Source organism: Pleurodeles waltl, chromosome 11 (assembly GCF_031143425.1).
Source record: "Pleurodeles waltl isolate 20211129_DDA chromosome 11, aPleWal1.hap1.20221129, whole genome shotgun sequence".
Taxonomy (NCBI): Eukaryota; Metazoa; Chordata; class Amphibia; order Caudata; family Salamandridae; genus Pleurodeles; species Pleurodeles waltl.
The window spans coordinates 869,013,779-869,026,466 of NC_090450.1; the positions used below are offsets into that span (position 1 = coordinate 869,013,779).

Genomic DNA, 12,688 nt, shown 5'->3' on the forward strand with positions numbered 1-12,688 from the left:
GTACACCATCACACTCACCCACCTTTCACATATTGGTAATGCATTGGACTCACCTGCTCCTCTGGTGCACCATATAGCTGTTGATACAGGGGTAACACCTCCTCCACAAGCTTGTCAAGCTCCTCTGGGGTGAAAGCTGGGGCCCTGTCACCTGCAGGACGTGGCATGATAGCTCCTAGAGGAATTACACAGCAGCTCAGGTAGTGGAGGTCTAGCTGGCAGCAGTGTCAGGAGTCAAGTGAGCAATACTGCAGAAGATGGGGGTCACGTCTGCCACGTACAGGACCGTAACTGCAGGCCGACATCGCCATTGGCCCAAGACCGCCAAAGGCAGCAACGTGTTTCAATGGCAATTTATACCGCAGTTGTAGCTGCCTACAGCCATGACAACATCAGCCAGCGGAGTTAGGTCAGGCGGCTGCCATTTTGAGACAATTTCATTCATGGGAAAGTTTTGGAATCTGTGGCATTAATGATTTTCTATATCATGCTAAACATCAGTAAGTACTGCCTTCATTTTTAGTAGTCTGTGCATGTGAGGAGTTAAAGCTATGTAGCAGAGGGATTTGTCGTACTTGAAATGTACACCTATTCTTAACATCCTATTTATGCGTCGGTAACGTAGAATAGGTGCAACAAATATGTAAACTATGTTAGACTATCAAACACTGACAGTCACAGATAAATATGCATGTATAGTAAATTAGAGGATTCAGGGAATGTGCACCAAGGAGAGTGTCATAAGTTGCATAGCAATATGCTGTACTTTAGATGTCAGATGTTGTAACTGACCTCAACTACAGATATGTATACTTGCATGTAGACATATTCATTTTGTGTGCATTATTCATGTCACATACAATATTTTTATTTTTCCACATTGTTACCCTGCCATGGGGAAAGGAAGACACCCACCAGTGTACCGCCCACTAGTAGACCTGCACATAATGGAGGAGAGGCATACTATAGAGACACATCGCCTGAGTAGGCATACAATCATGGATCTTTGTGATCAGTTGGAGCCAGATCTGATGACTGCCATTCGCAATCCCAATAGCATACCTCCCATTGTTCAAGTCATGTCAGTTCTACACTTCCTGCCCACTGGGTCCTTTCAGGATACAGTGGCTCTAACTGCAAGGATGTTTCAGCCCATGTTCATTATGGTTTTGAAGGATGTACTGTGTGCATTGTTGAAACAACTGGAAAGCTACATCAGGTTTCCCCAATGTGTGGATTTGGCCTATGTGAAGGCAGAGTTTTATGCTATGGGACACATTCCCCATGTTGTTGGAGCCATAGATGGCACCCATGTAGCTTTGGTTCCCCCCCAGTGCCAATGAACAGGTACACAGGAACAGGAAAACCTACCACTCTATCAAAGTCCAAATGGTGTGTTTGGCAGACCAGTCCATTTCACAAGTCTGTGCAAAGTATCCAGGATCAGACCATGATTCCTTCATCATGTAGAACAGTAATATCCCACTGCTGATGACACGACTCCAAACAGAGAGGGCCTGGCTCATGTGCATGTCCTCAACATATGTTTGTGTTGTTCTACCTGTTCCTTACAGGGGACTCTGGCTATCCAAACCATCCTTAGTTGTTGACACCAGTGAGGTACCCAACCACGCCAGAAGTCTGCTACAATGAGGCCCACAGAAGGACAAGGCGTGTTACTGAGCAGACTGCAGGCAAGATTTTGCTGCCTGGACATATCAGGAGGAGCCCTCTTCTTCTCACCCAACAAGGTATGTCAAATATTGTTGTCTGCTGCATGCTCCACAACCTTGTCCTGAGACATCCGATACCATTCATACCAGATGAGGGGGAGGCAGCAGAACCTGTGGGTGGAAATGCTGATTTGCCAAGTGATAATGAGCCACATGAAGATTAGGTTGGAGCCTTCAGGGTAGATTTCATCAATCAGTACTCTAACTGACTCAAGGTATGTGATGTTTTCTTAATAGTCAGCTTTCATTTTGTAAACTAGATTTGATGGGTGGCATGTCACTGCCTTTTTACCATCATCTATGAGGTCATAGGTAGCTCCGATGCTAATGAGTTGTGCTTGCAGATTGAAATTTGGTATTGTGTACAGAACAGAACAGAGCACTCTACAGATGATTTGTCAATGCACATGCAAAGTCACACGTGACCATGACTTGTCAGAATGGATGAATGTTTTCTGATATTTCCTATCCCTTATCTCTGTCAATCACAGATTTGCAGAGTTTCTGTTGGGCTCTTCATCCGTGGCAAGTCACAGACAGTGTCAGAGGTAGATGGGAATTGCAGGCAGACATGAGAAGTGGACATGGCTGAAAACAGGTACTAATTGCCATAAGTATGTGGAGCGTAACTAACATGTCCAGACTGTCAGGACACTGGGGTAGAAGTTTGTTTTCCCATCCAGATAACCTGTTTGGCACTGGAGATGGTCAAATGGTGTCATGTGTGTGTCCATATATGTCTGACACGTGAAAATGTTGAACCATAGCCTCTATCATCACAATGTTTTCTGTTGTATGCGACCTACCTTGTACATAGCTGTTAGTGTGTTCCTACTTTGCAGACCAATGTGCATGTCTCTCAGGACTGACATAAGTGAGTGGCAAGCCTACAGGTACGTGACCAACGTAAGTGAAAATTCCTGGTGTGGGGACATCAGTACTGATCTCTGTCTATCATGGGGTATGATAATTAGGAAGCTAAGTTATGGGTATGTGACAAGGCTTTACATGGGGATATAAAGGACCAATCAGTATGCCTCCTGGCTTGTAGGAAGACCGACGTGTCCCTAACTTCTGTATCCTGTGGTTTAGTAGTGTATGACACCTAAGCAGACATTTTGATGTTACTATGAGTACTACTCTACCTGATGTTTGTAAATCTAGCAATACATGTGTGTAGGTGTAGTATGCACCAGGTTTAGATTCTGTCCATGTTACAATCCCAATGTAATGATTCTCCTGCTGATAGAGTCCACATCTGATGTCCATAACAAATGTTGCACAATACAGAGGGACATATTGTTTCAAGAGTTGGCATGCATAACAGTTGTACATGTTTGATAAATGACACACAGGACCTGTGTTTAAGTGTAATTTATTGTGAACAGCAATACAATGTGTGTAATTAGTAACTAAAAAACACAAAGTAAACTGTGAAGGGTTCAGTTATGGTGGCTGGAATCATCAGGATTCTGCTACACCATTAGGAAACACAAATCCAGTGTCCTTGCACCATAGGAAAATTGACTGGGGTTTCAGAACAGTCAAAAAGGTGTATCAGAGGCACACAAGGGAAACCAGTCAGGGGAGGTTCACTTCCTGGCAGTGGGTTTGGTCTTGGCATCTGCTCCTCCTGGGTGCCTGGGTGGACATCCACATTTGTGTGTGTGTGTGGGGGGGGGGGGGGGGGGGGTTCCTCTGCTACAAAGGGTGGGGTGTCTGAGGTATGTTCTGCCCCTGGCAGGGCCTCAATTCCACTAGCAGCCGCAAATGTTGAAGAGCCTGGTGACTGATTACCAGTGGAAGAGGCCTGATGTTGAGTGGCAGACCTACTCAGAGTAGTGCTGATGTCCCTCAGCACCCTAGCAATGGACGCCAGGATGGAATTTTGTATCTGCCACTGCTTCATGACTTCCTGGTGGTTGTCCCTCTGCAGCTTTTGGATTGCCCCATCATGGTGATTACCTGGCCCATCATGCCTTGGGAATTTTGGTAGGCTCCCAAGAGTTGGGAGATGGTTTCCTGGTCAGTATTGTCCCTTTAAACCCCCATCCTCTGTTCCACTGCATCCCTCCCACCCACCCTACTCAACATGCCTGTGCCCCTGGCACTGTGTGCCCACTCCCCGTGGTGGCAGGACCATCATTGTAAGGGGTAACAAGAGGAGACTCTGGTACCTGTACTGTGGGGTACACAATGGATGACACAGTCCTTGAGACACAGGTTTGGGGGGCAAATGGTTGCCTGTGATGTAGATGCAACAAGACTGGGAGGAGTCGATGTGGGCAGGGTGAGGCTGACAGTTGTTGACTGATCAGGTATCCCTGATGGGCCAGCTTTGTCTTCAGTGTCTACACATCCAGCGGTGTTGTCGTTACCGGGGCCTTCATCCAGAGGAGTAGTGACAGTCTCTGGTATCCTGTCCATGGTGACAATGGGAATGTTACCCGTGAGAGAAGTGGAAAACAGAGTTAGTATCATTTATCACATAGTATCACTTATAGTAAGTGATGTTACATTTAGGGTATTATTGATGTTGTGTGAGATGCAGACAGTGCCTTAACATAATCCCCTGAACTGACAATGACAGCTGTTGCACATTCTTACTGTAATTTCAATACCATACACCATGCTTAAAGCTGTTAAACTATGTTGGTAGTGATTGGACTGCTAATACAATCTTATGTTGTCTGATTATTGACATGGTTGTTCACCTTTGTTGCCGAGTGAAGTGTCTGGCATGATACATGGCACAAAAAGAGCTGCACAATATTGTCAGAGTAGGGACACGGTATGGGAGTAAGCAATAGACATTGAACTGAATCTGGATGTACTGCATGTGCATCCACTTTGGCATCTGGAGTTCCACCCCAGGTGAGTACCTTCCAATATTAGGAATCTTTATTCTTAAGGCATTAGGAATGGGCTTTCATCTATAGCTGTGTTCTGCATCTCAAAGGTGATGCACTGTTCAGGTTTTCACAATTGTGGGATATTGCATTCTGGGAGTTGTAGTGCTATGGGTTGCCAGTACTTCACGTACCATTTCCAAGGGCTGTTGAGCCCAGTGCTTAATTTGTGCTTGTTGTTTCCGGTGCTGAGCACCAGCACTTATTCTTCTGCCTCAAGCATTTGCTGCGAGCAAAAGACACATATTTGAAAGATGGATGAAGGGGAAAATGAAAAAGTGTCACAAAGGAAGAAAGTAGAAAGCTGCAAGAGTGAGCTGAAGGGGCAGGGAGTGGTTTTATATGGATTGCAGAGGCCCGAGATGGCTTTAGGATTATGCTGCCTCCGTATTCCATGTCCACACATTTGATTGCAGCAGACACGTGTTTAAGAGTAGGGCTTTGGGCACCGGCATGTCAGAGAGGGGTATGTGGTATGTTAATTGGGGTGGGGTAAGGTGGTGAGGAAGCATGTAGGACATTACAATTGGGTGGCATTGATTTTGTGGGGACTTACCAGACTCCACTTCCCCAGGTATTCCTGTCAGGCCCTCAGGATGATACAAGTTACTTACCTGTAACTGTAGTTCTCCAGTATTGGAAACATTCATAGATTCACATGAATCATTCCCCGTCGATGAGATGGAAGTCCCTGGTGTAATACAAAAGCCATGCTCAATTGCATATAAAGCTCAGAGGCACTAGGCCTCTTAATTTAGTAACATCTTATAGTTGTTTTATAAAAAAAGGTCCAAACTTAACAGACAACCAATCACCTCACCCCACCCTCTAGAACCCTCCTGTGAGGAGCTGCTTTCCCTCAGATTTTCCAAGCACAAGTGCAATAATACATCTAGGACTGAGAAAAATGAAGATGAGCTCCTCAAGGGAGGAAGGGTGGGTCGCATGTGAATCTATGAAAGTTTTCAATACTGGAGAACTACAGTTACAGGTAAGTAACTTGTTTCTTACTCCAGTATTGGAACTTTCATAGATTCACATGCTTGAATTAAAATAGTAAGCAGTGAATAACACATTTTCGACCTAAAGATAGCAACATAGCACTCTGAAATGCGAACTGGCATGATAATATGTACATACATTTCTTTCTACGATCTACAGCATTATTTTAAAGAAAATATGAGATAACAGAAAACAAGCGGATGGAGGGAAATAATTATTTAGCTCACCTTCATTGAAACAGGTTTCAAAGGACCGCTTGCCCAACGGCTGCATCCCGAAGTGACTCCGTGTCCAAGAAGTAATGCTGCATGAAGGTGTGAGTTGTCCTCCATGTCACAGCTCAACAGATGTCTTCAATTGATACACCAGCAAACAGTGCACAGGACGTAGATATAACTCTGGTAGAATGCGCTCTCTCACTTGTTTGCAATGGTCTACATGCTTTCTGATAGCAGAATATGATTGCGTCTTTAATCCATCAGGATATAGTCTGTTTCGTTACAGAGTGACCGTTTCTAGTGGCACTGAAAGCTACAAATAACTGAGTGGACTGTCCGAACGACTTTGTTCTGTCCAGATAGAATTTTATGCACCTTTTAAGGTCGAGTGAATGGAGAGTCCTTTCTGCAGTAGTTTGAGGGTTCTGGAAGAAAGATTTGAGCACCACCGGCTCGTTGATATGGAATTCCAAAGGCATTTTAGGAATGAATTTGGGATTGGTGCGTAGGATGACTATCTTGTTTGAACTGCAAAAAAGGTTCTTGTATAGTGAAAGCTTGATTTTCACTAACTCTGTTTGCCGAAGTAAGGGCGAGAAGGAGAGCCACCTTCCAAGTGAGGTACTTGATGTCTGCCCTGTGGATAGGCTCAAAAGGCTACTTCATAAGCTGGCCAAGGACTATGTTAAGTTGCCATGCCAGAGGCAGAGGTTTTACTGGAGGAAAGGATCTGAAGAAGCCCTTCAAGAATTGCTTGACTAATCTCCGAAGGCATAAAGATGGTTTGCCTAGTTCTCTTCTGTATCTGGAGATAGCTGCCAAATGGACCGTAATTGACGAATGGGCAAGTCCGGAATGTGCCAGCTGCAAGAAGAATGGCAAACCGCATCCGGTGCGAAGGAGAGAGGGTGCACTTTCTGGGTTTCACACCACAAACAAAATTGTTTCCACTTTAGGCAGCAAGATTTGTTGGAGCTAGCTGCACGTACGTTAGCTAGCACTTCCCTGCACTCCGTTGGCAGATCTAAATGGCCGAATTCGTTGTATTCAGGAGCCATGCGCATAAACTCAGAGACTTGGGATCTGAGTGCCTCACTTGCCCCCGGTTGATGGTAAGCAGCTCTGGAACTGGTCTGAGTCTGAGGGGTGGACAAGCAGACAGGAGAACCATGATTGACAAGGCCACGCTGGAGCGATTAGGATCATCTGGCAGGGTTCCGACTTCATCTTCCTGATCACCCTTGAGAGGAGAGGGATCAGAGGAAAAGCGTACACATAGATCCCTGACCATGCAATCGAAAATGCATCCCTCCATGATCCCGGTTGATGATGCCAGCTTGCATAATGTCGGCATGTGTCGTTCTGGGAGGATGCAAATAGGTCCAGATTCAGTTTTCCCCACTGGCCGAAGATTTGATCTAGTGTCCTCTGGTCTAATTCCCACTCGTGGGAGGCTGTCGCCAACCTGCTTAGCGAATCTGTGATGGTATTCTGTAGGCCTGGGACATGCCCTGCTGTTATGTGGACTGAGTGGAGAATGCACCATTTCTAGATGGTTTGCCCTTCTCGAGAGAGTATGTGAGAACGTGTTCCTCCCTGCTTGTTTAGGTAGTGCATTATGTTGGTATTGTCTGTTCTGACAAGCACTGCTGATCCTCGTATCCTCGGAAGGAAGGCTTGCAAAGCATAATAGACTGCTCTCAACTCGAGAAGGTTTATGTGAAAAAGATGGTGAGAAGGTGGCCACCTGTCACTCACCCGAAGGTCCTGCAGGCATGCGCCCCATCCTGTGAGCGATGCATTCCTAGTTACAATCATTGGAGGAATTAGTGCCAAGAAGCGGAGTCCTTTTGTAATGTTCTCGGGAATTGTCCACCAATCCAGAGAGTGGACCATGCGTGGTGTTATGAGGATGGTATCCTCGTGTTTGCGTCCATTGCCTGTCCAGCTCCTCCTGAATTGGGCGCATGCGCAGCCGACAGAATGGCTTGAGGCTTATACATGACGATATCATGCCTAGTAAGGACTTGTACCGCCGAACTGAAAGACTCCTTTTTCTTTGGAAGCGCCTTGCCAGTTGTATTCACCTTGCTTGTGTGTCCTGCGCTTGATAGGCTTTGGCCTGTTGAGTGTCTAAGATAGCTCTTAGGAAGGCTAACCGAGTGGATGGCTGTAGGAACCATTTTTCTTTGTTGAGTGTAAGGCCTAATTCCTTGAAAAGGCGCAAAGTTGCCTTGACTGAGTTTTCTGCTGACTGGACATCTGGAGCTTTTACTAGCCAGTCGTCGAGGTAGGGAAAAACATGGTGTTTGTTTCTCTTTAGGGAGGCCACCACTGGCGCTAGACATTTGGTGAAGATTCATGGTGCTGAACATAGGCCAAAGGGGAGGACCTTGAACTGGAAGTGTTTGCCGTTTACCACAAACCTCAAGTACTTTCTGTGTAGCGGATGATTGGAAATGTGAAAGTACGCGCCCTGGAGGTCTAGAGAGGCCATGCAGTCTGCTCTGTTCAGAAGCTGGAGGACTTCTTGTAGGATGACCATCCGAAATGTTTGTTTCTTGAGCTCCCGTTAATCCAGAATTGGCCTCCATGGGCGAGACTTCTTTCGGATGAGAAAGAAGCAAGAGAGAAACCCTTTCCCCTCTGGGAATGCGGAACAGACTCTATAGCCCCTTTCTTCAGCATGGTTATTACCTCCAAGCGGAGCAGAGTAAGGTGTTTTTGTCGAGTTTGGGATGGAGGCATTGAAGGGGGAATCTGGGTGAATTCCAACAGGTGTCCGAATCGGACCACATCTAGCCCCCACTTGTCTTTCATTATTTGTTGCCAGCGTTGGATATGATTTTTTTTTAAGATTCTGTGATAAATTGTAGGAGAAGAGTGTAGAGGACGTGTCGTTAGATAGTCATTGTCTACATGCAGATTCCTTAGATTGTCGCCCGACTTGTTCTTGTAGTAGGGCCTGGTATAGGCTGCGGGAGGCGGTTGCCTCAGCTGGTATTGTGTCCTAGAAGGCTGGAACATGGAGGAATAGGATGGATACCTATATTGCTGGTATCCTCCACGATAGGAAGGTTGACCTCTGCCCCTAGCACCACGAAAAGGCACTTTCCTGTATCACAGAGTGCCTAAGGATTTTGCCATCTCTGTATCAGATTTAACGGTTTGAAGACCGTAGTCGGCGTGCTTCATAAATAGTGCTTCCCCGTCATATGGAAGATCCAGAACCTTTGTCTGTACCTCAGGATGAAAGTTGGTGGCTTTGAGCCAACCTTGACGCCTCAACACAGCTGACCCCGCAAGTAATCTGAAGCCCATCGCTGCTATATCTAGTGCACAATCGAGGATCTCTGCTGAAGGTCGTTGGCCCTCTACGAGTACTTTCCTGGCTTCTGTTTTGGAAGCGTCTGAAAGCTCTTCCAATGATTGAGACATGTCTGACCAGAGCTGTCGATCATATCTGCCAAGTAGAGCAAGGAGATTGGCTGCCCTTACTACAATAGCGGACATGGAGGAGAAACGCTTGCAGATGTTATCTAAGCGTCTCCCCTCTTTATCCGGCGGTGATGTCAATGGCGTAGAGGGGTTCCTGGCGCGACATTGGGTGGATTGCGAAATCAAGGAGTCTGGCTTCGGGTGGCCTCAGAGGCAAGCCGGAGCATCCTCTGTGGGTTTATATGTTTTGTCTAGTCTCAGCAGTACTGCAGGGACAGTTGCCTGATTCTGCATAATTTTCAGACCCTGGCTCCAAACATGGTCTATGATGGGTATAGCTCTGACCATCTTCCTGTGGGGTTCTGTAAAATCGTAGAGGAAGCATTCCTGCTGGGTTGCGGGTATTGGAAGATCAAACCGCGTAGCGGCACCCCAAGCAGGTTATGGAAGCCACCTATATCTTCAGGTGGTGACTCTACCACAGGTGCTGTAGGAGAAGCAGGTCCCGGTATGTTCATCCCACTCATCGTTGTCAGGCTGTATTTCATCTTCCTCCGCATCCTCATCGGAGGAGACCTGATGTCTTGGTTTGGAAAGAACAGAATGGTGTGATCTTGGCTGAGGTGTATGATGTGGCTGCTGCAAGTGGGGAGTTGTTGGTTGAGGCGGAAGTATTGGTTGTTGAACCGACAAAGGCTTTGCTGGAAAATGTTCCTGATAGTCCGCCAACATTGCTTGTAAGTCTGAAACAAGCCCGGGGGAAGACATACTAACCCCGACTGCTCATAATAGCTTTGCGTATAGTATGAATCATCGTCATCTGAGTATTCTTGGCATTTAACCCTTAACTGGGAAGGGCTGCTGGCTACTCCAAAAATACCCTCCTCATCTGAGTCATCGTCATCTAAGAGATGTGAGGGTAAAAAGCTGGAAACCTTGCTAGGGGACGTGACTGAGGGCGTCAGGTGATACTTCTTCACCCTCCTGTGTGCATCCTGGTCCGCTGACGAAAACAGAGGCAAGGAACATGGTCTCTGCACTTTCGCTGCGGTCTTCGTTGTCGACGGGAGCTGTGCCGCAGACGGTGGTGGTGTTGACTGGGGTATCGTCGATGAGAGCATCGACGGTGGAGATATCGTCGATGGTTGGAGTGTCTTCGACAGCGGGACTGTTGTTGACGATGCCATTGATGGTTGTGGCTCTGTCGACGAAGCCGTCGTCAGTGGAAACAGCGTCGATGAGGCCGAGTATACCGTTGACGAAGAGCCGGATTTCGCAATAGACACAGACAATGTAGCGATGGTGGAAGTCGTCATCAGGACCTGAGCCATTGACGGCACCATCATCGACAATGATCCTATAGACGGCACAGAAGTTGGTTTATTGAAAGTATACTTTACCTTGAATGGTGGTGTTGACGGCTCAGAGACAGGCTTCTTCTTTTACTTTAAGTCTGAAGCTTTAGTCTTCATCCTTGAAGGGCTACCAAGTTTTGAGGACACCTCAGTAGATGTTTTATAAGCTTTCCTGGGTCTTTCCTCTGAAGAAACTTCAGATTGTCATTTGACAGGTGTTTTCAACACAGAAACAGTAGAAGAGGCACTGTCCTCATCAGAAACTGGATTGCCTCTGGATTTCAATTTTTGTAGCCAGATGAGAAGACAACCCTCTCTGTCCTTAAGAGTCTTAGTAGAAAATGTTCTACATACCTTACAGTGTCTAGGTTTATGGTTAGGATAGAGACAATATATGCAGTCCTTATGCTAGTCATCCACATGCAGCCTTTTATTCATACAGGCAGCACAGGCTCTAAAAAGCCCTTTCTTAGGTGTATCTGACATGGTAGCCAGGTTGACCCACCTTGAATGATTTCTGAAGAGAAAAAGTATCCAAATCTCTTCAGAAAGGATTTCTGAGAGAAACACTGAGCAGAGCTCAAAGGAGACTCCTTAGCACAACGTGCAGTGGAAAATCTGAGGGAAATCAGCTCCTCACAGGAGGGTTCTAGAGGGAGGTGTGAGCTGATTGGTTGTCTGTTAAGGTTGGTTCTTTCTTATAAAACGACTATAAGATGTTACTAAAGTAAGAGGCCTAGTGCCTCTGAGCTTTATATGCAATTGAGCATGGCTTTTGTATTACACCGGGGACTCCCATCTCGAAGAAAGGGGAATGATTCAAGCATGTGAATCTATGAAAGTTCCAATACTGGAGCAAGCAGTATGTCCAAGACCTTCTCCTCCCAAGATGTGAAAGTAGGGGGAGGAGTTGGGTCCCTCACGCCAGTCTTCATTACTGCCAGCTGGTGCCTGGAATCCATGGAACATACCTTCCTCCTCAGGTCGTTACCTCTTCCTGATGTCCTCCCTTGTGCGTGGGTAGCTGCCTACAGAATTAAACCTGTCAACTGTTCTTTGCCACAACTCCATTTTCCTGGCAATATATGTTTGCTGGATCTGTGCTCCGAACAGGTGTGGCTTCACCCTGACAAGTTCGTCCACCATGACCCTTAACTCATTATCCGTGAAACATGGGTGTTTTTGTGGGGACATAGTAGTGGTGGTGAAGATGGTGTGGTAGTGTTCAAAGAAAAAGGCTGCAAAAAAACAAATGGTGAGGTGTAGGTGCTGTGGTGTGAGTGGGTGACGGTTGTCGTGGATTGTAGTGGTTGTAAAGTGTGTGCTGTGTAAGTTGTTCAGGTGTGGGATGTATGCATGCTGAAATGTATATGGATGTCTATTGTTGCTTTTTCTATATCTGAAAAAGATTTTGCTTGTCTGTGGTTGTGCGTGGCGTTCTGTTTGCAAAGGACTGTGGGCAGATTTAGGGGTGTGTTTTATAGTGCAGTGTGTAGATGTGTTAGGTGTGTCGATGTGTGTCAGGTGTGGGGTATTCAAACTATCCAATGTGGTATTGTGTTCATTGTTATATGAGTTGAGACCACCGCGGTTCGCACCGCCAATGGTTTTCCGCCATGGAAGAACCGCTGTTGTGATTTGTGGATCGTAATCTGATGGGAGAATTTTTGTCGGGCTGGGGGTGGGACCATCTCTTTTCTGTCCTCCAGTGTCCTGGCGGTTTCGGAAATTTGGCTGTTTTTTTGGCAGAGTTCACGGCGTGACTCTTAATATGGCGATCTGATTACTGCCAACATGGTGGTCTTTTTGTGGCCATCACCGCACGATCTTACTGTCAGACTGCCAAAGTTGGAATGAGACCCAAAGTGTACTTTGCCTGGTTGATGACAACTGAAGTCCTCAGCTGGTGTTTTAGTACAGGGGCGCGGCAGCTAAATGTTCGCCTTCAACAGCTAGGTGGGCCTTTTTTTATATTGGAAAACAAACTTCAGAAACAATTGGTGCAGGGGCAATCTTTTGAGGTGGGCTGCATG

At 46.4% G+C, this 12,688-nt stretch overlaps 1 protein-coding gene across 1 annotated transcript in view; it reads right to left on the reverse strand.

Moving 5' to 3' along the window:
* Positions 1 to 4,047: 4,047 nt before the first annotated feature.
* The window catches only part of TCHP (trichoplein keratin filament binding), a 212,009-nt gene continuing 203,368 nt past the window's right edge, over positions 4,048 to 12,688 (reverse strand). Inside the window, exon 13 of the mRNA XM_069214726.1 lies at positions 4,048 to 4,152. Coding sequence (XP_069070827.1) covers positions 4,120 to 4,152 — 33 coding nt within the window. The 3' untranslated portion in view covers positions 4,048 to 4,119. The remainder of the gene's footprint in view (positions 4,153 to 12,688) is intronic.